The sequence below is a fragment of the Argiope bruennichi genome, chromosome 1 (assembly GCF_947563725.1).
Source record: "Argiope bruennichi chromosome 1, qqArgBrue1.1, whole genome shotgun sequence".
Lineage (NCBI taxonomy): Eukaryota > Metazoa > Arthropoda > Arachnida > Araneae > Araneidae > Argiope > Argiope bruennichi.
The window spans coordinates 87,917,738-87,943,971 of record NC_079151.1 but is presented as its reverse complement, the minus strand read 5'-3'; the positions used below and the strand labels follow the sequence as shown (position 1 = coordinate 87,943,971).

At 28.7% G+C, this 26,234-nt stretch overlaps 1 protein-coding gene across 3 annotated transcripts in view; it reads right to left on the bottom strand.

Annotated features, from left to right (window-relative positions):
- The window catches only part of LOC129977481 (cytokine-like nuclear factor N-PAC), a 41,523-nt gene extending 16,558 nt beyond the window's left edge, over window positions 1-24,965 (bottom strand). The window contains exons 1-4 of one of the 3 annotated variants that reach the window (XM_056090565.1): window positions 24,870-24,965; window positions 18,044-18,100; window positions 6,311-6,373; window positions 2,098-5,773 (exon numbers count right to left, since the gene is read on the bottom strand). In XM_056090565.1, coding sequence (XP_055946540.1) covers window positions 4,137-5,744 — 1,608 coding nt within the window. In that variant the 5' untranslated portion in view covers window positions 5,745-5,773; window positions 6,311-6,373; window positions 18,044-18,100; window positions 24,870-24,965 and the 3' untranslated portion in view covers window positions 2,098-4,136. Of the gene's footprint in view, window positions 1-2,097; window positions 5,774-6,310; window positions 6,374-18,043; window positions 18,101-24,869 lie in introns of those variants that run through there. The other 2 variants (XM_056090572.1, XM_056090581.1) reach the window with 2 other exon arrangements.
- Window positions 24,966-26,234: the final 1,269 nt, after the last annotated feature.

Genomic DNA, 26,234 nt, shown 5'->3' with positions numbered 1-26,234 from the left:
AGTTTAAATTTTTATATTTCCATTAACATGCTATATTTGATGAAAATATTTTTAAAGTTAATTATTATATACTCAGCTAGATTTTTCAGCTCTTTATATTTTCAAAAATAAAACCAATTGAGAAACCTGTTTTAAAAAATTAAATATTTAATAATTCGTACTTCTTAAACATTTTATCCTTGGTAACATTTAAAACAAATTGCACCAAAAAATGGATAAACATGTTCTTTTAATATCAAATGTATTCTTTTATTCTGATTTTAATTTATTTACAATATTAAGGTTGTAAATTTTAAAAAAAAATATATTGCTGTTGAATAATATTTCACAGTAAATATTTCATCAGACAGCTTTTTTGGTTCTATATTCCATTATTTTATTCAAGAAAAAACATCAACTGTGAAAATATTTTTTATATATTCGAATTTATTCATAAGCATAAATTAAAGATTTTAAACGGATTTGTTGTCCATGCATACGTTTTAATAATGATATATAAAAACATTACATTTAAACATGTAATGTTCAACTCTTAGTTTTCAATTTAATTATGCAAAATGTTTTCAAAAAAAATAAACATTTTATCTTTGGTTGCATTTAAAGTTAATTGCCAAAAATGGATAAACATGCAAATAAAGGCATGCCTATCCATACATGTTTTTACTGCAAAATAAAATATTCTTTGATTCTGATTGCCCACATTTTATATAATTGACAAGATACTTATAAAGTAAATATCCTATCAAACAATATTTTGGACTTAGACTTAATTATTAAGTTATATATCTTTAATACTACAAAAATAGATTAATGCTGTCTTGAAAAGAGAGGAAGCTATTAAAAAATTACACTTTCATAAAGCAAGTTAAATAATGCTAATAAATAGAGAATGTTTAAATAATACCGATACCTCAAAATTAATTTTTTTATCTCACACTTCACAAAATCACATTTTAAAATTTTTTTAACAAATTAAAATATTGGCTCTATTTTATAATATAAAAAAGTAATCTAAAAATTTGCATTGTTTAAGAAAAATTATTCAGACCCTCATTCCCTCCTTTTTTCAAATATTAATTCATGCCCTTAAATAAAAAATATAATAATAAATCAAGGAAAGACGACAAAGTGTTCTTTCAAATAGACAGAATTAACATAAAAAAGGCGAAACTAATTATGTTAATATTTAATATCACATTTTTTTATATTTGCCATTCATGTTTTATTATATTGTAATATTTAGTATATAATGAAAATAAGTACAAACTTAAGAAGTACAGTTATGATTTGAAAGAAGTAAAAAAATTCAAAGCATAATGACAGCAAATAGATGTACTTTAAGGAACTCCAAGAACATAAACACAAATGTCTCCCACAAATTAATTGTGTCCCATTATTGGCTATATTAAAAGGAAAGTCAGAGTGAATATAATTTAACTAATTAAAAAGAAATTAAATACTGCAATTTTCAATTCCATGTTCAATGATCAATTTCATTCAATGTTTTTATGTACAAAATTATAATCTAATCTATTCTTCTAGAAATGATTGATAATAATGAACTATTTTAATTACATCAAGTTGGGGATGAAGAAGTAAACAATTGTTTAAGTGTACAGGTTTCATATAAAAAATGTTTAAACAGGAGGTGTTACATTACAGCACCTTTGATTCCATTGGTTGTTGTATATTATGAATTGAATTAATTTTCGTCATGCCTGGAAAAGCATTTAACATTGTGTCAAACTAGATATTAAGAGTTAAAAAAAATCTTTAAAAGATAAATGAGCACGAAGAATTACGTCTGCAAAATATTACAAAAAATATTTCAAAATATGAAGCATTATTTCAATCGTTAAAAATAAATGTTTATATTGGGATATATACTAAAATAGATATATTTCAAATAAAACAAATTTTATAAAGTGAGACTCAATTATTTTACTATTCAAATAGAAAAATGCACATATGATATAAAGGTAAAAAAAGTACAAATGGTATATTGTACTCTTTGGGGAGGGGGGAAGTGGTACTTTTTTATGGTATTCATATGAAAAGTTTTTCTTACAGAGAAGAGAAGAGAAGAATACACAGAACTTCACAACTTAAAATGTTTTATTAAATTCATAAAGTTAGCTGATTACAAGATGTCAGTTTTTAACAAATGTTCATCTTATCTAAAAATTACAATATAAATTTATGTGTATATATCAATTCAACTCTACATTTTAGTATGCTTTCATTCACTTGATTTTGCAGGAATTTAATTTATTATAAAAATATTAATTTGTTATCATTTTTATAGAAATAGGTAGATAAATTTCGAAATAAGTAAAAACAGAATATGAAAACATGAAATAGTTTAGGATTTTCAGAAATTTAAAATTGAACCGATTTGCATATATACAGGAAAACCTGCAAATAAAATAAACATGTATCTAATTTCTTCTTTTCCTTAATTTTATTTTACAAGTATCTATTTCTGTAAATGCATTAATATGACATGAGTAACAAAACTAATGACCTACAGGATGATCAATAATGTATTAAAATACACATGGTCCAAACATTACTTTGGATTTAAAAAAAAAAAAATCAACTGAGAAATGAATAATATAATAGACAAACATTCAAGATGAAAACAAGGCATTTTAAAATGGAGCATAAACATCAATGGGAATGCAAACAAAAATAAATATCAATAATCTACAGGAGCAATTAATAGGCATACTTTTCATCATGTCATGCCATTGCAAGTGGAAACACCATTTTTTAATGAGCATTTTCCCTATCTTCTACACTGTTGAGTGCCTGACAGCAATTTGTCAACCAATGTATTCTGGGAACTTTTCTATGTAGGTTTTATAATTAATTCAAAAAATATCTTAAAATCTCTGCAAATTCTGACTTGCACGAAAGAACATTATTGTAAACAAATAAGTTTGGTCCAACTGCTTCTCAAAAAAATCACCACATACTACTAACTACATTATATACTACTAACTACATTATATACTACTCGCTACTAAAATACTACTAACTTTTCCTATAAAAAAAAAGGGAGTAAAATCGTATACATCGATGAATGGCTATTTATTGTTGTTTATGACTTAAGAGATTTTCAGAAAAGAAATGTCATTACATGTCATTGATCCTATGTTTTCAGTTTCTCTTAAATCAAAAACTCACTTCTTTAGATATATCATGAATTGTCTGTAAAAAGAATGCCAGCTCAATCATCATGGCTCAAGTGTTGATGACAGAATCCAAAACAAGATGAATCACATTAATATGTAACAAAAAGGCCAATCAAAGATCTTATATGAGCCAATTTACCAAGCTTTCAATATACAATTTGAGATAATAAATATATTGTGATCAGAAACTATATTGCAAGAAGATTGCAAATATATTTAATCTTTTCAAATTATGAAACATAAAGATCAATTATGGCAACTGTAGATATTAAATAGCCATTAGATTCACGGGAAATCCAAATGAATACATTATCAATTTCAATTTTGAAAGTCTAGAAAATCTTTTAATTCTTCACATATTGGTTTTGCAACTGTATAGCTTCCAAACTGCATGCAGTGCCAAAATTCTTGCATTTCATAAGGAAAATATACAAAAACTTCCATAATTCATTAATAGCAAGTATATGAATAATATAAGCAAATTTTGTGCTACAATTTTATTCTTTCTTTACCTGCATCAGTGGGAAAAAAGGGGGCGGATTTATATACAACAGGATAATTTATTACTTGAGAATTAAATGCCTTTTTCTAAGTCCAGAAAAACGTATGGACTAATTTTGAAAACCGTGAATTTAAATTCTCAATCAAAATTCAATAAACATTAAATTTTAAGAAATAAGAAGCTGAATTATTATTATTCAATATATTTAATAATTAAACTGCTCTGGTTTCAGAATATAAAACGAGCAATGGCAATAAAACGAAAATATAAAAGTTTAAGACTAAACAATAAAAAAAAACTAAATTGAAATTAAAATTGTATGAATGATGGCTTTAATGGATTATGAAATCTTTTGTAACATTTTACAATGAATTGGGATAAAAAGCATATTTGCTCTTCAGGAATATAATATAGCACAGCAAAACAATGAACCAATGCTAATACTTAGCTCCCAAGTAAACAGCAGATACATCATGATCAGAATAACGGAGAAGTTTAGCATGTTTGAACAACTCATTTGCTGCAGCTGTGATTAACATTGGCTGCGAAACGCTATTACCCAGTGAAAGAGCCAAGTTCAAATCTTTTTGCTGATACTTAAGAGAAGAATTGGTTGTAAAGAGACGTGACAGCATAGCTTGCCCTTTGTCTGTAAGAAGAGGTGAATTTAACGGTGAAAGTTCTAGGATTTCCAAGAAGTTGGTCTGAGAAAGACCGCTACGCTCAACAAGAGCCATGGCTTCTGCCAAGGCAGCATGTGATACGCCCACTAACATGCTGAGAATTAGATTCATCTTGGAACCACTGCCAACATCACAGCTAAGATAATATGCATTTTTTGATAAAGCAAAAAAGCAACTCTCGCAATAGGTAAAAAGCTCCCGATCACCTGCACCCAAAATTAACAGAGTTCCATCTTCTGCCATTTTCCTTGATCCACTGATTGGAGCTTCAAGATATCTTCCACCTTTATGGGTGATGGCTTCTGCAATTTCTATTGATGTAGTTGGATCCATTGTAGTCATTTCAACATAACCTTTTGATCCAGGCGATGACCTTTCAAGACCTGACAGAATACCACAATTTCCAAAAACAAGACTTTTTGAGGCCTCAGGACCAGACACGCAACAGAAAATTATGTCACATTTTTCAACCACATCACCTGGTGTCTGTGCAATCACAGCTCCAACTTTAGCAAACTCAACACATTTCTCAGGGGTTCGATTCCAAATTGTGACTTTGTGATTTGAAGTGAGCAGATTCTTAACAAGCCTTTGACCCATCATTCCAAGACCAATAAATCCTATCTTCTTATCCGAAGGTCTGACATTTTTTGCTTTTATGGCTTCACTGGGTTCACTTAAATCAAGAGTAGGACCTGGCTGAAGTTCAAAGTAATCACGCCTGGTAATTGCAGAAGAAGTATGAGTAGTAGTAGAAGAAGGTGGAGGACGAGGACGATGCTGCTGCTCATCCAATGGTCTGATAATAGCTATACGGTTATGGTTTACATTAGGAGGTGCATTGTTAATCGATTGAGAGTAATCTTCAGTAGGCCTTTCAGAAAACTGCAGAGGAGGAGATCTTCTATTTGGAGATTCATCCATAACACGTCTTTTGGGGGCAACCTTCTTTCGAACTTTCGGGCTCTCAGTTTTCATTTTCATTCTTTGTACTTTTGCAACTTTCTTTTCAGTACCACTTGTTGATGCTTCAGGAGATTTTTTAAGAGATTCCTTTTCTTTGACTAGCGATTTAGCCTTTTTGGGAGCTTCTTCAGTGATTTGTTTTATTGCCAATTTTAAAAGGGTTGATTTTTTCTTATTGGCTGACTGTAACATTTCTTCAGAATGATATACAATATTTTCATCCTGTATCCATGCATAATTTTCACTTCCAAAAAAGAATACATAATGCTGTGCCTTTTTAGGAGTAGAAGATTTTGCATCTGTAGGAGGTTTTGCTATTTTTGCTGGCCAAAAAGGAAAACACTTCATCTTTGCCCAAACTAAATCTCCAATATCAAAATCTTTTTTGGCCACCATCTTCGGTTAGAAGCCTGTGGTCTTTATATCTATGATTGAACAAATGAAACAAGCCAAGTCAGTAATTTTTTTTTTTTTTTTAACTTTAAGTGAAAAGTTTTAGGCATACTTCCAGTTTAAGGAACTCACAAGACTCTCGTTTTCTATATTTAGTTTATAAACTGAACTCCACCGCTTGTGTAAATTCGTTTATGTTAAAAATATGAACTAACATTTGGAAAATAAGAGAAACTGGCATTCAAAAGAGCCAATGCAATTTTTTTTTTTAAATTAGCTTCATATAAATTAAATTTATTCCTTTTAGAATAAAATATAAATTTCTATTAAATAAAAGCAAATAATTTAAATAAAAAAAATTCAGATGCATTCTACACCTACCAATTATAAATTTAATTGTATATGTAGATTATACAGTTGCAAAATAATGAATCGCCCCCCCCCCTTTATTAAGGAGACAGTCTAAATTTTAAAAAGGAATTACTTCATTTAAGACTTAACTCATATGAAAACAAAAAATAGGCTCAGTCCCTTTTACTGCAAGTATGCCAATTGAAAAATCAGTTTACCTTTTGTAAATATCAGTCTATATCTTCTATTTCTTAAGTTTCTTTTCAAGGCAATAGACTTCCCTGAAAAGAGAATCTTATTGATTACAATGAAATTTTCAGTGATTATTAAAAACTATTAACAAAGCAATTATTAAAGTCAATAAACTTTTTAAAAAGACTATTGCTTTTCAAGATTTAATGGACACTATAAATTCAGTCAAAGTAAAATATTTATTAGGTATTTCAATTTTATAAAATGCAGAATTTATACAAATTGTGACATAGTATAACATGGATGAATTCAGTTTGATATACTTGCAGTAACATAGGGTATAAATACTGAAAACTATTTAATTTGATAATATAAACTTAGAAAATTCAATTATAGTCCAAATAATCCAATGATTTCATGGATCAATAGTTAAAATATGCTGCCAGTAAAGTCCGAAATGCAAGAACTCTAAAACAACAGCAAAAAGAAATTATGCAATTTTTAAAACTTGCCTTCAACTGAGCACTCTGAACACTTCAGCTACTCACACTACTGCCATTTTTAAAGCAATACAGATCTTTAAAAGCAAAAATTAGGTAGCCATTATTGTGGCAAAAATTAAACATTTTGCTATAGAGAGGGGGAGATAAATGGAAGAATGCCTGATTAAAGCATTTCTTATTAAAAGTTATGACTCAGAAAAATTGGAGTTTATGATGTCACAAACGAAACAAATTCACCAAGAAAAGCTTGATAATATTCTGGCAAATTCCAAAATTAAAAATAATCTATGAAGAACTTCAATGTCATGAACCTGATAATATAATTATGCAATACAAATTACAAATATACTATATAAAAATTGCAAGAAAAATCCCTATTAGTTTACTTATACAGAATGGATCATTTTTTAATTTTTTATTTTAAAAGAATACATTATGAAGCCTTTATTTAATTCCAAAGCTCTAAGAGATTTCCCATTATTATATCATTGAAATGTTTTGTAAAACAAAGGTAGCAAATAGGAAAAAAATTGAAAAATTTAAGCAAAAAAACAGAGATTGGGCTAAGAGAAATATCATTGCATACAACATGAACAAAACAAGGTCGAACAAAAAAAATTAGTAGCAATTCATAATGTTTAAAATATAGTTATTAATTTTACTTCATTATTTATTAAAAGGAGGACACAAATCCAACAATCCTGCATAGTTTTTTCCCCCATCATAATTAAATGAGAAAAGCAAAACGTTTCATTAGCAATATTGGCCAAGGCATCGGAAGCTGGTGTCTGCTATGATCCTCCCACATGTCGTGTGCAAAATACAAGCTGTAACAGGAAAAGAACGGCATTCTGTTCATTAATTGTTTTATTAGAATGTAATGGACATAATGGATCTGTTGTTGCTGTTCCCGATTGTAACAGAACAGTATTCGTAAATTGTTCTTGAATGCCCAATTTTTTTTTTCTTTTTCAGTGTACTACAGTAAACAATTTCAAAATAGGTGATAAATGGGGTGTGTGTGTGTGATTGTGGAGGAGAAATTACACGTTATACAGTGATGTAACAGTAAGAAATAATGCTTCAGAGTTAGGAGTATGCAAAAAAACTCGAGTGAAGAAATAGGGGGAAAAAAAAAAAAAAAAAAAAAAATCAAGCAGAAATTGAAAAGTGAGTGCACAAGCTAGTGGAAGTGAGGTAAAATTAATAAAAACCATGCTCAAAGTATATAAGGATGTTGAGGAAGCTTTATTTTTGTGACATGAACATTTAAGAGGGAGGAAGGGGGATTATGCAATGTATACTTAAACTTAAATAAATTACCATTATAGAGTCTTTCATTTTAACTCGACACATTACTGGAGACTATTTCTATGGTTTACTAAGCCGCTTTCACATTCTACTTCAGATAAATGGATGGCTTAGTATTCAAAAAGAAGTGAGAAAATACTTATTTTATAACAGTGAATTTTGATATAAAAACTTTGTCTTCTATGAGTTTAAAGAAATCCGGCCGATCAGATGTTTTTGTTATATGGCCCACCCAGCCGCTACATTAGGTTAGATACTCTGGAATGTACTGTATACATACACAAAGAGAATCCTTGATGAGACAAAATATAATATAAAAATTTCAAAATGTATTTATAGAACCACCAAACATTCATATATTATTGAAAGATAAAGGGAATTTTAGAGTAATTGCTAAGCGATTTAGTCTACTTAAAAAAAAAATGCGATAGTGGTGTTTCAGGTCTTTTACACAATGCAGAACTTTTATACTTTAATAAAAAAGCTTTATAACAGGGTGATCAGCATTTCTACTATTTGCATTTCCCTGACATTTTCAGGTTTTAACTTTTCCAAAACTATCCGTTTTACTCATGAATAATGCAGTGTAAAAATATGTACACATTGGGGTGTGTTTAAGAATGAAATGATTTCCTTTCAGTGGGATCGCCCTTATCCATACTGTTTACCAACACACCAATCAGAAATGAATAAAAACTATTTACAAAATGAAATTTCTGCATCAAAATAAGAAAAATTCTTGACTAAAATCAACAAACAAATTAACTTTTCATGTTTAGTATTATTTTACAATTATAGAGCATTTTGTTGAATGTATGTGGAATTTTAAACGAAGAGGGGAAAAAAATAAAAAAATAGTAGCAACTATGTCCATAGTATCCATTCATATGAATAATTTAAATAATCCAAATTCATAATGCTTATAAATAAATAATAGAAATTATTTTATAGAAATATTAGTAGTAATGTCCAACTTTCTAATTATATATATAAAAAAAACTCCAAGATAGAAAAAAAATTATTATTGTAAAACACTTTATTTAATTCAAATAAATTTCTTTGGTTTAAAAATAATGGGTCAATATTTTACAACCAGTTTTGAATATTATTATCCAAAATTCATATTTTCACTCTCATAATATGTGGTATGATCGATTTGATGTTTGAGAAAGAGTGGAAAGGGTCAACTCAATACGTACGTTTTTAAACACCAGAAACCCACTTAAAGTTTAAAATCGCAATAGTAACCAAGAGTTGGGCTTTATTTAGGCTGCCTTTTACCACAGTACATAAAAACAATTCTTGCTAATTATGTCAATAACTCGCCATTCTGAAAACCAGCAAAAAAAAAAAAAAAAAAAAAAAAACCCGAAATATTATATATTTAAACACATGCGCAATAAATTGGATATGGTGATCAGTTCCAAAGTCTGTTTTAGACTATCAGTAAGCGTTTGATCTTCATTAGTTACCAACGATGTTTAATTTGACTTAAGAAAAAACATTAATTATCTCGTTAAACTAATTATCTGATAAAAAAATTACAGATTTATAATAAATTTCCCCGACATCTCAGAATTCCCTGACAATTCCTAGTTTACCGAGTTGGCTGGCAAACTCTGTATTAGCTATTACCATTTCATACGAGTATGCAATATAGATAGAATAAATCAATTTTAATATCTTAAACATTACTGGAAATTATCTCTATATTGGACTTCATCACCCAAGAAAATCTGAAAGGGGTGTAAAATTTCATAGCCCTTCATTTTCTACATCCAATTCAAAAGCAAACTGTTTGCTTAAAATTCCGTATGTAAAATTCTCAAGACAGCGTAGATCAGATCAAATACAAAAACTTTTTTTATTCATTTTCAAAGCTAATTTAAGATCTTAAAAAGTGTTAAACCTGGAAAATTGTATGTTTACAAGGTTAAGATATTTTTGCTCATTTTTAGTAGATTCTATAATTATGTCTAAAACCAAAAATACCAGATGCATGGTGCATAATGAGTAAGTGTATTTTCTCCATCGCCATTACATAAGTCTTGTTAAAAAGTTCATTATTTTCCAATCCAAAACTACATATAAAAGGAATTGTGAGATTAAATAGTAATTAACTATCAGGTTCCTTAATTTTAATTAAGTACATTTAATTAGAATAAATTGCCATTCAGCAGATCATAAAGTATTATTTTCAAGAACAAAAAATTATTTTATTAATGTTATTAATAATGTAACAAAATAAAAAAAGAAGAAATATTTTAATACTTTTAAGTACTAACATCTTAATATATAGCTAGGAACTATTATCTTTACAATTTTATTGCTACAATTACAGAGCATGAAATTTATCTAAAAAATATAAAATCCTATTGCTGCAATAAAAACTGCTAAAATAGAAAATATCTCGGAGAATAATTTTTAAATTCTGATTAGAAGTTTTCCAGCTTTTAGGTAAAATATGCACAGTATGTTCAAACACTATTTATTAAAAATATTGCTTTGCAAAATTATATTCAAATTTTTTTTCTTCTTTACATTTTTTTTAAATTATAAAATTTTTGCTAGAAAGAATGTAAAAAGTGCTATGGATTCTAAGTTTAAAAATTTGTTAGAGTAAATAAAAAGTAATTGTGTAAGTGTTCCAAATTAGATACTGTACTAAAGCATACGAGTCGAGAGCTTTTAATAGATTTCATAGAATTCAGATCCGCTAGAACTAAAATATATAGTACAATATAGGCAGCCTCAAAATGTCAGCTTTTATACCCATAATACTCTTTGGCTAAAGGGATAAGACTCCAAAATAATGTTTAATTTTTTAAAGCTATGGGGATAAACCTTTATTCTAGCAATGTTTAAAAAGACCAGCATTTTTTAAATGAATAAACAAATAAAATAAAATTCCCTTTATTTTCCTGATTTTAAAGAAAAATCTCTAAATTCACTGTATTTTTTTGTTTGTTTTACAGACGATTCTTTTAATTTCCTATGTTTTCCCAGTTCTCCTGGTGCCTTGGGATTGCCGATAGTTCAATTCGCAGGAAAAAAAAAAAAAAAAAAAAAAAATTAAAGTCCAATCGACTTTTATATTCATTTTAAAATATTTATAAAAATAAGAAATCAACACCATAAGATTTTATCAAAGACAGTTAAAGAAGCATATTGTCAGAACAAATTTAAATGTGCAGGGTTAGCAAGAAACAATTCCCAATTCAAAGGACTCCAGAATGTATTTTATATGTCCAAAATAAGATAAAATTTAGGTTAAATAATTCAAATAAAATGCTTAAATTTATTAAACACAAAATGTTAATATCAAAATTCCCAAGCAGATGGCATATCATAAATGGTATTTGCTAGCATATAACAAAAATACGAAATATTTACATTACAGCACATGCATATCACCATTATTCTTTTTTTTAAAAATTTTTTTTAAAAAAGAAAGATTTTACATGAATATTAATTATTTCTCTGCACAGCATGCCAACATTGAAAAAAAGCACTTCTGGTAAAATTATTTTACCAGAACAGCTGTAAAAGAATTCCGTCATACGAAGTGGATACGATGAGGCCCAATAATTTTAAATGTAATACGCAAGATAGTAACAGAACTTTAAAACTGCCTAATTTGCCGTTCTTCTAGGTAGATGATGAAAGCAAATTCTACCTTCTAATGTCAAAAATGTAGCAGTTACTTTGGTAATTAAAGGAAGCAATGAATTGCAACATGGTAATGTGAATGCAAGTTTCATATCACTGAATATGTCATATTCTACTATACCAAAAAAAAAAAAAAGCAGTTTGTGAACTTTATAAATTAAGCCTGTGCACCTATTGAAGAAAAAGGACTCGGTGGTTCATAAAACTTTGGATTTCAGTTCCTTGATGCAATGGCAGCTGATGTCACTTGGCCATAGAACATTCAGTGGAATGACAAAGTCCACTTTTGTCTGAACGGAAAAGCAGAAAACTCTCATTCTACTTAGGAATAATTCTTGCATCCTAAAAAAGCAACAGTATGGTATGGTTTAACTGATTACTTTATTATTGAACCATATTTTTTTTAATGAGATAACTGCAAATGGAAGCCAAATCTGTTTCCTCACAGGAAAAACACTGTTGTACTATGGAAGGAAGAGGGATTTTGCAATTAATTTCAACAATAGATACTTTCAGGACATTTTTATATAGGATAATGCACTTTCTCAGATCATCAGGTAATGCAATTGCTAGGACAGCATTTCATAGATTCACAAGTGATTAGTCGTTATTTTCCAATTACAAGGTTTCCTTGTTCAATGGATATCATTTACTGCGACTTATGGTTTTGAGACTTCCTGAAAGACCATGATGGACCAAATTTGGCACTATGTTCTTGAAATTCTGATAATTGTATCATAGTCAGATGTGGCAAATATAGTTTTGTGATTAGAGCACATTGTTAACTAAGAAGGACATATCGAGTAGTTTATACTATATTTTTGTGTTATTTAATATTTATAAGGCATATTAAATGTTTTAAAGTGTATTTGCATGTTACTTATTGGCAGATTTTCATGTTAAAAGTTTTTTTGTTTAATAAATGTTAAGCACATCATTTGAATAATCTGTAGCTCAAATTTTATCTCATTTGGACTAACGGAATACATTCTACTGCCTCCTGAAGTGGGGAAAGATTTCTCGTAGAGTATGAAAGAGAAAAAATATGAGAAAAACCCAGTTAATTATTATAAATATACCACACTAGCATATATAAGTAAACAACATTTCTTTAATATTAATGAGCCTTTGCGGCATATTTCAGATACATTGTTAACAAATCTTTTATTGGTATGATATGACTACAGACATTTCATAGTTTGCTTTTGAACTAAGTCATAATGTTACAAACATTTTGATTTTGCGTACTAAGAGTTTGATGAGGAAGAAATTTGGGATAAGGGCTCTTTTATCTGAGACACATTTTATCTGCAATTTAACAGTTTTGCCAGAAAGTGTGGAAAGTCATACAGCAAGAAATAACTTCCTATTTTCTTTTCACAATGGAAAATTCTCACCAAGAGAAAAATTGCAAAAACTTATTTATAAAACTAGTTATTTCATACTTTTTTTTTTTTTTGCTCAGAAAATTAGCATATTGTAGAAAAAAAGGTTAACTTTTTACACTTTAATTTTGAACATTCAAAATATATCAAACTTTTTCTAGAAAATAAAATAATTTGCAATACTTCAAATTTTGGCACATTCATTTAACCAAACAATGAAACGTTTATATGTTTTAGTCAAGGTCCTGCATCTTTCAAATTTAAAAGTAGAAAAATATAATAAATTAAAAAATAATAAATTCGGCAATGTTCTTTAATTGCTCATACCTAAATATACTGATTATATCAATTTTGCTATTGATATTGACTAAAGATTGCTAGTTCAAAACAACTGAAAAATATGAGCACAATGGGGTAGCCAAAAATTACTAGGTTCCTTTTCATACATTTATGAACTTTCACACCCATTAAGACAGAAAGCAAACCAATGAATGAAGCAACTTAGTTTAATTGATGAAGAAATTCAATGAAAAAGCTTAAAATCAAAAATAAATTAGTTTAGTACTTTTTAAAAGTATACAAAATCTAAAATAATTACATCCATCACAATATTACATTAATCCTATAATTTGTAACAGGATGTCTAATGAGAAATTGCTTCAAAAATTAAGCACCTTTAACAAGCATCTTTGTACATGCATGAATACATACATAAACCTGCATGTTTTTATTGATAACTTTAATTTTAAACATGTATTCTTTAAATTTTCACAATGTCTTCTGTCTAAAACTAAAGATTTTTATTGCTTTTGTTTCAACAAAAATGCATAAAAATGGAAAAATTATCAATACTAAAAAATTAAGTGAACTTTTATAAGACTAATAAGGAAGGAACTTTTAAAATTACCAGCTCATTTAGATGGACATGTTTCTGAAAATACCAAAATTGATGTAAAAGCACAGCATGACCAATAATTTTATTTTATTTTTATATGAGCAGCAATACACAAGATGTAACACAGCTGGGATGGAAAGTGTAAATTTCTGGGGATTTCACCAAAACAACATAATAAATGTGATGACTGAACGTGTAATATACAAAATGAAGCTCCAATGTAAGCATTTTTAGAGTAGTATCCCCCACATTCAATATATCTCTTTTGTTCACAAAATTCATCCTGCTGCATTCTTATTTTCAACTAATACCTATTTTCTACCAATTTTTCTTTAATCTATACTTATAATAAAGCTCAATGTGTGTGTGTGTGTGTGTGTATATTGGCGCTCTACAGGCCAGGTCATTTGACATACAGCTATCAAATTTGGTACATGTATACCTTAGAGGTCGGGAATGTGCACCTGGGTCCCTTTTTTTTGAAATTTTAATTATTAATTAAAAACTAACTTTTCCGCCAAAAAAATCTTCTATTTTCCCCGCCGCCAACTTTTCCGCCAAAATAATCTTCCATTTTCCCCACTGCCAAATGAGTAAGGCTTCAGTTGTTTTTCCCCCAACAGTAATGAGGCTAGGGTTAATATTTTTCGGCGGATTATTTCAAACGATTCTGTTTATTTTCTTAATGTTTGATGCATTTAAAATTAAACATTGTTAATGAATCAATCTTTCAGATTCATTCTGATGTACTTTTGAATTAAAATAACACAGAATAAAGGAAATTAAAAATTTCTAATCTGCATAGCATTACCCCAACTGGCGTAGAAAAATTCACGCATTTGCGTTACCTTAACTGGCGAAGAAAATACATGCATGCACATTGTGTTCCGATTGTTGCCATGACAACCGTTATCAACGGATGATTTAAATTATTTTTAGGTTAGTTGCATGCTTTTGTAAGTAAATTGTATTTATATAAGTTATATATATTTTTTGTATATGCTTACAGTTTTAAGTACATCGTTTTTTAAGTAGTTTTTTTAAACCTGTTTTCAACTGATTATTTTAAACGATTCATTTTATTTTCTTAGTGTTTGATGCATTTAAAATTGAACATTGTTAATGAATCGATCTGTTCATGATGAATCTGAGAAAATTTTGTTGACAAATTCTTGAGATATTACATAACTTAAGAAAGATATTCTTTAGTACCCATAAAGTTTAAACGCTCAGTGACTCTATTATCAGTAATATTATTAAAAAAATGCTTTGTTTCAGTAAAAAATATTATATTAATTGCAGTTTAGTCATTTCCATTTTAATTTTAAGCATAAATTCTACCGGAACTAACAGAAAATTAGAGAGATACATATTATGTTATGGCTGAAGGACTTTATATTATTATGAGTGAATTACATGACTATCAAAATTTGAAGCTTTAAAATATTTGATGAAGAAGCTATTAAAGTAGGAATTACATAAAATATTTAATTATTAAAATTTTAACGAGCATTAAGATTAGCGAACTGGCTGGTCGCCAAAGGTGGCTAGTAACAAATAAAATGCTAAACAGACTTCCCAAACATAACTTAAATTTACTCTTCAACCACAAAAACATTAAAAATTAAAGTATGAATGTTTTATGAAATGCAACAAGTAAGATAAGTGTAGTGTGTATTCCATACTGCCCTTTCCAGATAACTATTCTAGATAAATGCCATGTAAAAAACTTGCCATTGTTAGCTTTATTTCAGGATTAAGTTATTAAAGTTATTTTTCTTTTATAATTTTTTTTCATGTTATAAGATTTTTAAATTAAGTAGTTTTCATCGATAATATTATATGTTTTAGTATTTCTATAAATAAATAACAAACAATTATGTTGCATTACATAAAAAAGTATTATTCATACGAAGAATATGTCGTAAGTGCGCCGTGGTACACCAGTGAAACCACCATCCCGTGTTTCAGTTCACTATTCATTTTTTTTCTCTTCCCCTAGACCCTAAACATGCAAATTAATTACATAATTTTTAAAAATTCAGAAATTTTTTTGTTTGTGCACTTTAAAGGGTTAAGGTGTTTACAAGTAGGTTTCTTATTTAAGCACTTTTCATGATGCTAAATTATTTCAACTCCTTGAATACCATACGCATTATGCGCTTTTTCTACGTTATCAGACCAGCGTAACGCACGAGACTTCGAAATGGAACGTTTTATTAGAACTTCTTAATGATAATAGGTGGCGCAAAAAGCCAAAGGTTTTTACAACAGTGGAGTCATATACCACATGGCCTCCAAGTAGGAATATTAGTTTTTGTTTTGCACTTTTTGGATGCGATAGATTTATTGGTGTAAACAAACGGCTCTTTAAAAGTACATGCAAGATTTAAAGGAATTTCTACATTCTTTTTGATTGCTTTGGTTTTATTATTATTAGGGAAGTGCATTCAGCTTACTGTTACAGAGGTCAAAATGAAATATTTCTCGGCATATTTTGGAGATGTCTTGATACATGTGTGCGGGGATTATCTTGAGCTTTTTTTTAGCCAGGTATAGACCATGTTACCTTCCTAATTTAATGAAGGGATTGGGATTTTAGTAATAACAGCAAATAAAAAGGTTTATTTTTTTCATGCACAGTGGAATATAATTATAATATGCCATTAGGTGCTTTCTATGAGCCTGCAGTTGGTCTTCAGAAATATAACACAACCAAAGATAAACTTGTCAGCGAGAACTCGCAAGACTGGAATTATTTAAATTGGAATTTCATTTGTTATAAATTATTATTGCTCAATCACCTTTTTTAAAATTTTGTTTGGATAGTATCAGGGGTGTTTGTGGGACCCCAAAAAATCCCCTGAAACTTTTACGGACTTACTACCGACATTTTGGAGTTTCGAGAAGAGGGGGGGGGGGAGAGAAATGAAAAATTACAATTATGAAGTATTGAATGACCTAATTATAAAAGTTCAATGAATTACTTTTTTTACAAAATTAAGACCTTTGAACCCAGGTCACGTGATCGCACATCTGGTCGAACGAAGTCTCTCCCTTTTTTTTCTGCCGTGCCTACTTGCCGAAAAGAATCCAGAAGAGAATGTCCGAGAACCGGGGGAATGAGTCATAACTCGGAATAAGGAGGGAACAAAAAAGAAGTTTTTTCCCCCTTTTCACGCATTATCACTGCCTTTGGAGAAAGAAAGGAAAAGTTTTCACAACACACACTGACCTTGCGTTTTCTGCTTTCAAAGCAAACAAAATTACCCAGATCAAAATAAATAATTCATTATTATTCCTACTTCCTTTTGAACGATGATCCCCGGAATTTCCGGGTATCGAAGTTCAAAATCCCCGGAATTCCGGCGTTTCCCCGGAGCACAAACACCCCTGTAGTATTTATTGCTTAATTACCATGCATGTAGTATGTTACTTAATTTCCGTGGGCATAGTATTTATTTTCATGGGTATAATTAAAATTAGAGTATTTTACTTGTCTTGTGTCTTATTCATTTCTATAAAGTTATGTACTATGCATTAATACAGAATAAGTACTAGTATACTGCTTATATATTACTTGTAAATTGAAGCTATTATATTAAAATGCTTATATATATATATTATATATATAATTGGCCTTAACTGCAAAAAATGCTTGGGCTTGTGACAGCACTCCATTTCTGAAAGCACTGACTTTGAAGGGGTTTAGAACTAGAGATATTCCAATGATTTAAAAATCAATAAATATTTCAAGATGATGCATAACAAAATATATTAGTTGCAAATTTGTTATCAGATATAAAATTCGGAAAACTACAGAATATACATAGCACATATTTCTTTTAGAAATAATGATACAGATGGCAAATAGTTTAAAAAGAAAAATTGAGAAAAATGGTTCAAGGTAGAGTTTAAAAAATTACAAACTAAAAGGTTACAATCAAATACAATCAAAAATTAATCATTAAAAAACAAAAAGACATCATAACTTACCTTTAATACAGGAAACAAGATCCTAACAGGGACAAAAATTTTTTTTCTACTTGCTATCTGCAAAATATATAAAAAATCTTACAATTTAATATTTTGCTTTTCTAGGTGTTATCTTTTAAAAACATAGACAAATCAATGAAATAGTAACATATCAAACAGAAATAACATATCATTTACAAAATTAATACTTGTTTACATCTTACTTCCTGCATGTTATATTCAAAACATCAACAGAAGATGCTGTTTATGTTTATTTACAATTTTCTTCATTCTTCTATTTTATTATTAATAAATTAGAATTCAAGATGTTAACAAGTGTAGTGGTTGAGGAGAGTATATTTTCTTTTTGTTATTGCTGTTGAGCTATAGTGTTGCATTGTATAGACATTCTGCAATTTTCTTACTAATTATTTCAATATCATTTTGGATTATTTTTGACCTATCTAAATTGTTATAAAACCTCTGGCATCCTGTTTATATGAATAATTTGTTAGCATACATGAATTAATTTTAAAATAACTTTTTTTGATATCTGAATTTTAAAAACATAGGTAAAAATCATTTGTTCTGTTTATTGAGGATTAAACTTTTAGAACACAAGATATTTTTTTTAAGTGCTATATAAAAGAGTATTTATCAACATTAAGTCATTTGAAAATTAAACAATTCAAAAGGTTTTAATAACAATAATACAACTTTAATTCTCTACATTAAATATTGTTTTAATGAGTTTTATACAATTACAAAGGTACAACAAATTAGGATATAAAAATCTTCACAAAACACAGCAATTCTTATATATAGCAAAACATCTTATATAAATCAAGAATAAGATTTTTTTTAAAAAGTAATTTTTAATGCAATCAGCGTACAATAAATTCTCAATGTACAAGTTTTTCAGTCTAAAGTACTAATTTGGAAGAAAAGATATCTGGAAAATCAGAGTCCATTTATTGGTTAATTATGTCACGAAACCATTCCATGAACATTTACAAAAGTCTCTAACGTAACAAAGTAGAAGAATGCACCCCCTTCCAAAATTACTTATTATTCAATTACAATTATTTTTCAATCTTCCTATAAATCTATACATTTCTTCCAGAAATGGTCCCTAACTTCTGCCCCACCCATATAGGGAATCTTTCTCAGTAAATCAGTCATTAATGAAGTTCATAATATCCTCATTTGATAAAACTTCTTTGTACTTCAAATGCTGTCATATTTTTAACAGTTTAGAGAACTAAAAAGTTACTTAGGGTATTTATATCTAGCAAGTGGTCCAGCAGTTCAAACCTTAATTCACCATTGCAGATGCTGAGGTGCAAGACAGAGCATTGTCTTGCCGAAACATTTTTTCCTTTTATAAATGTGACTATCTTTATGAAAATTCTGCTTTCAGCTTATTAAGTAATAAACTGATAACCTAAGTTTACACAGTATGCTCTGGTGACACTAAGATAAACCATTTGGCACAAATATTATTGGAAGATGTGAATAAGCACACTAAAATTTTTAACTGAATTAAGCCAATTTTAGCATTTTTTAAAAAAAAACTTCCAAAGAGATTGTATAAAACTAATTTTAATGTCATTTTAAAAGATTATCTTTAAAATCATACTACTTAAATATCAAATAACTTTATACCTTAAAACTTTTTATACCCTTTACCTTCATTTTAAAAATTTCTTAATATTAGAATTTTTTAAAATAATTTTCTATAATAGACATCATTGTTCCATTAATAACCACAACATTTTCAGTATTTTCCCAAATATTTAAACAGCATCTCTATTTTAACTTCATTCATAAAATGTGCATTTTTATAAGAAAGAATGAAAGATCGAAATTTTCAAACAAATATGGACATAAAAAAGAGGCCTTAAAACATATCCAATTAGTTGTCAGTAGTTTTCTAAAGTCCAGTATAATCAGAATTGACAGCCCAGCAATATATATCTTTGTACTTATCGTGTATTAAAATATAAGGCTATAATTAGAATCTTCACTAGCTTTTCTAAACAGTGTAATCAATTTTTGTAAAAGAAATTGTTTGCAATGATTTTGAAAACCTCGAGCTCTACAGAAAATTTGTCGAAAAGTCTTAATGAAGTTGTACCTAAAATCTCAAGTTTCATATAAACAATTGAGAAAAGAGCAGAATTATTGCAGGAAACAAAAATGATTCTTTGAATAATGTTAGATTTATTACAGAAATGACTTGCATATTTCCTATAGTTCGATAGACCACATTTTTTATAAATTTATAAAAAAATCTGCCATAAGGGAAATCTTTCAACTCAAGCTGATTTTAATAAAAAATATTTTCACATCATAGTGGAATTCATATTGCACACTGCAGGGCTACCACCCATACATGAAAATGTGCGAATAACATGCATTGCTAGTTATAATTGAATATGGTTTTAAGAAATGGAAAAAGCAAGGAAAGAAAGCAACATTTAACATTATTCGAAATAATAACATATTAAAAGAATTTTGATATTTACATACAAAAAAAATTATCTATGTATTATCAAGAATTTAAAAAGACAATATTTATATATTAATAGGGGGGATATATTACCTTTCGTGCTCATTAATTGGAAGTTACACAAAATCAAAGATTCGGGTAAAATAAAGCAAAGCAAGAGCATTACTAATCAAGATTACTTTTATTCCTTTCTGCCTCATTCATTCAAGTATTTAGGCATCTATTTTGACAACTTCTGTAGATTTTTCACCCACCAGTTTTGTACATTTTCAGCTATTTCACTTTCAGTGTGCATATGTGGAAATATTTCGGTTATATCATTGAATGAATTAAAGGAAGAATGTGAAGCAACTAATTTTAATGCCCATAAAACTTCAGCTTTTATTATTGTTCTTGAACTAAAAAGCTCAAAATCCATTTATTTTCAGATATTAAATCTGATGTGCGAGATTCAAGCCCAGCATTAATGACGACTCTTTTGAAATATCATGCAGTCTTGCATGTTTTCTTCTTTTGATATGACTAGAAAGTACCTGTTTTTCATTATTATTTTCGCTTATTTTTAATAAGCTTAAATAATATGAGAAAACAGGGATTCTTACAAAGGGTACAAAGCAGCATGCAACAAATTGATTTTCTGGATGTTCGTCAGACCATTCCAGGAAAATCAGGATTGATTTCTTTTTTTTTTATCCGTCCAATTTGTATCACATACAGTATTTGAGCAGTTCATTGATTAAAAAAATATTCTCTAATCTATTTTCAATAAGTTCACTTCTCAAATAACAAACAAACCATTCAATAAACTTAAATATGGTATAAAAAATACCACCAAACCGCTTCTGCAAATTGAATGTTGCTAATCTGACCAGAGAAATTTATTCTATTCCTTCATCTAGCTGTAAATGCCCCACACATGCCCATTAGCTGCAATCTTATTGAAAAAGAAAAACTGCCCTGAAGATTGAAACTAGAATGATCTATACAGGGGGGGAAGTTCGTTTCGGAAGTTATGACTAAGACCTTTTATTCTTGCAATCTTAAGGAATAATAAACATTTCTTGGGGGGGGGGGGGGAGTGGACAGACAAAAAAAAAAAAAAAAAAAAAAAAAAACCCTAGTAAACTTAAAATTTCTTGTATTTCATCTGTTTTTAAAATAATATTCAAATGTTCCAAAATTTTCCAGACTTCTTATTAGACTTTTTTTTTTAATTTCATGTTTTTTCCTATGGCATGACAACCCTTCATTGGGAGAATACATCTTCTAAATTATATTCAACCATGTTTTATTATTGTTATAACGCTATTATTACTGATGTAAGTTTGAATCTTATGTTGTGATTGATCACTTACTATAACTACTCTGACAAGTATGTAGTAATTATACTTTAATAAATTTTTCTATAAAAATATTCAAGCATACAATCAGAATTAGAAGTGCAATAGATAAGATTACAGTTAGATGGAACTATGCAGCACTTTAAACAAACAAAAAAATATCTTTCTACAACCTTCCATTTCTCAGCCACATCTCATGACAAAAGCTGTAATAATATAAGTGGAACCAGAAACTGATGTGTTTTAGTTAATTCAGTAAGAAAGACTGAACCAAGAACATTGCTTGCATTTACAAATAAGATAACATGCACAGGAATAAATATTCTATATGAATCAGAAGAACAAATAGATATTGTAGAAGTAAAATGGGAGAGATGTGTATGAGACCAATGTATAAGGGGGATGGGGTGAAAAAATGTTATAAACAAGAAAAGACTGCTGTTTTTGCTCGTATTCATTTTGCATTGCAATTTCTTCCAAAATATGAAAAAGTTACATTAATTTCAGATATGATAACTGTGTTGAAAACATCATGTTTGGTCAAATTTGCTAAGTTAGAAGCCAAAATAAAAACAAAAGATTTGAAGCCGCAGTGGGTTAATTGTACAGAATGATAGTGCAGAATTCAACCCAGAATTCTACAGCCTAATAACAGAAACAGCAGATGAGAAATACCAAATGAAGTGCTTAGTTCCAATTAAAATAAAAATTTAATTTGTATCCAATGAGTATGCAGTTTGATATAAAAGAAAAAATTATAACAAATGCTGTAGCTACTACATTTGTTCAATTTTCAAGGATTTAATGAAATTTTAGAATTTCTTTGAATAATATAATGCACAATCTATAAACAATATCACCGTACATCATTAATGAAAAAACAAATTTTTAAACATATCATTTTTATCACAAATCCGTATCTGTTATACTTAATTTTTTAAATTAAATTTTCTAAATATTTTTAAATACATATCACATAAATTTTTTCTATTAATGTAAGCTAAAATTTCTGGACTTCAGATGCATCAGAATTTACAGTATTGAATGACAATAAAAGGTCAATAAATCATGTCCAATGCATTTTTACCTTCTAAATTTAAATTATTTTTTCTTGCATTAAATGCTTTGCATGACTTATAATTAAAAAACACTAATGCAACAGCATACCAATTTTTATTTAGATGCATTAATATTTGAAACTATGCAAGAAGTCCAAATCATATGTCAAAAATGGAATTAATTTTTTTTTTAAATGAAAGCAGAAACTTCTGGCTATAGGAAATGTGTAGAAATTAAGATACTAATATGTTGATCACATGCCAGTGATTAATGGCTACAGATTGCAGGCTAATGGTCCTTTTCATAAGTAAGCCAATGACATGCAATTAATAAACAATGATTATAAATATACAAAATGGTTTCAATGACAGTAACAATAGAAAAATACAATCACCAAGAGATAAAGTCTCTATAAACAATCTTAAAATGTAATCAAGAAGAATGAAATACTGATTTAATATTACATTCTAATAAATTATCAATCACAAGTAGTTATAGTCAACAGTTATTTTGAACAGATTGTAAAAGAATTTAAAAAGTAATATCCAAGATGTGCAAAACAGAAATTGGTATTCTTTCAAGTTTTTTCAAAAATGTAAAAAAGGTCACTTTCTAGGGAAAAAAAAAAAAAAAAAATGGCAATATTGAATAAAGTACATTAAGAACAAAGCTATCAAATGCTTTTAACCAAATTTTAATAGAAAGCCCCTTAAATTTAATAATTAAATAGTATTATATTGTAATTTAATTGAAACTACACATTTATCTGTTCTTCATATTTCATTCATATATGTGATAATTGGATTTGATAGATATTTCCTACGACTCCTTTTTCGTATAAATAAATTATATAATAGTTCCAAAAAAAAGTTTTTAATGCATATTTAATATTATACCTACTTTCACCCGTCCTTAGAATAAACAGAATAAAATTAACGAATCACTCAATACTATGGAAGCAATAAAAGATAAATATTTATTAACCTTTTATTAAATTACCCACAAGTCAGGATCACTAAATTTTTTTAAAATCATGGATAATATTATATATTCAAATAACTCCGCATATACAATGCAATTCAGAAAATTTGGCTCTAGTGTAGATTTGGGTGCCCCTTCGAATGGCGACAAATTTCAGCGATGAAGCACTACTACTGTTTTTCATTATGTTTTGTTTTCATTGACCTAACTGTTCGAGTTACCGACCGAAAATCCCCATGGCGTCGATCTGGGCGTCAAAAAAAAAAAAAAATCAAGAGGCACCCAATTGTAAACTTTTACCAAAAAAAGAAAAAAAAATCCAAACCAAATAAATTATCGCTAAACATTACAATTTAAAATGTTTGAAAGGGGTGGGGGAAAGCTTAAATCTGAAATATACAAGGAAGCTAATCATATATAAAAAGTAAAAATAAATAATGTTGTCAAACTTATACATAAAATGAATGAAAATTAAAAAATGCTTACAAAACAATTCATTTAAACGGCTGGATACCAATGAACGATGGGAGACATACGAAATGTCAAGGAGTGAAAAATGGAGTTTTGTTTCCCGGCGTATGCTCCTGAACGGAATCTTGCGAATGTCAAGATAAAAGTTTCCTTATTCAATATTTACAAACAATGCTCATGCATTAAAGTTCATACTGTATACCGAATTCATATTTTAAAACATTTAGAAGATTCCTGCATTTCTACTTTAAATGGACAATCGGTTTATAACCACAGTATGGTTTACTTCAATGAATTTCGGAGCCTAGTGACGCTACTTGAAGGTGGGCGCGCCATTTTGGAAAAGTAAGTTGAACTGAACATCCAACACAAAAGATGAAAGGCTTTGCATTGAATTTAAAGATTTGCAAATCAGAAGCAATTAATATTGTTATCACAGAATAAACAGTAAACAAACCTTGTGATTAATAAAATATATTCTTACCAGAAAAACTTCAACATTTACAAAGTATTCGTAGTCTCAACGTCAATTTTGCTTCCGACAGACGCAGCTATCAACAACTAACTGATTGGTCGACAAGAGAAGTACAACTACTTCTTCCAGCCGTTAGGAAATAATCGATTTTTAGCCGACGGTTGCAAATAAAAAAAAATTTAAAAAACTTTTTTGATAGATTTTTTTAAAAATGATATAGCGCTAGAACCTAATTTTTAAATCTATAATGACATAATCTGAAGTATTGTTATCGTCTTTATCAAATTGGATTACGATTACATCACAATTTATGAAATAATAACGGGTAAAAATTAATTAATGGTGAAGGATTAGCGATTCGTAGGCGATATATAATATATATATATATATATATATATATATATATATATATATATATATATATATATATATATGGGGAATGATATTTTAAAATCTAATTTAAACTTTAGTTATTTCCTAATTTTTAGTTCAATTCAGCACATATTAACTTCATTCTAAAATATTCTCTTATTTACTGATCCCATTCCACTTTTTCTATTGAATTAATGCAACAGAATATACTCTGAAAAAATACTTTCGTCAGCGGTTCCCACGCTCCGAGTGAAGGGATAAAAAATTGCTGACCTGAACAAATTCCTCTAAAAGATCCCTATGATTCCCTTGCCTGGGTCGACGCTTATAGAGAAATACCTATCAAAATCTGGTAGTATATAAGCCCTGGGAAAAATATTCTCCCTCTCTTTACGCTCCTCTGCTCTCATATTGCGATGTAAACTGACGTGTTTTGTCGGCGCTTCTTTGTACATAAATCATGCCTCCCGGGATGCAATAAATGCGAATTTCAAAATTCAAAGTGTCATTTCTGACTTCGGTCACGACTCTGCCTCAAAAATTATGTTTACATTTAAGCGCCAGCAGGATCACAGTATATTCAGATGGGTAAAATTTTCTTTAGGTTTTCCTCATTTCGCTCTGTGTCGTTCTGTGTGTGTGTGTGTGTGTGTGTGTGCTCGTCACTTCTGCTTATTCATAAATCATGCCTCCGGGATGAAATAAAACGAAGTTAAAAATTCAAAGTGTTCTCTGATTTCAACCACGATGCTGCTTCAATTATATATATATATATATATATATATATATATATATATATATATACAGGGTGGTCAAAAAAAAACTTCCCCTATATATGAAACCCTAGCGGCCTATCCGCTCAACCAATCGAACCAAAATTTCAGACATGGTTGTTTGAAGGTATGCGCTGGAGATTGTGTTGATTCTAAACAACACAGGGTTCACAGTTACGGTTACAGTGAGAGAATTTTGAAATTTTCGAATGGCAACACCCATTTTTTC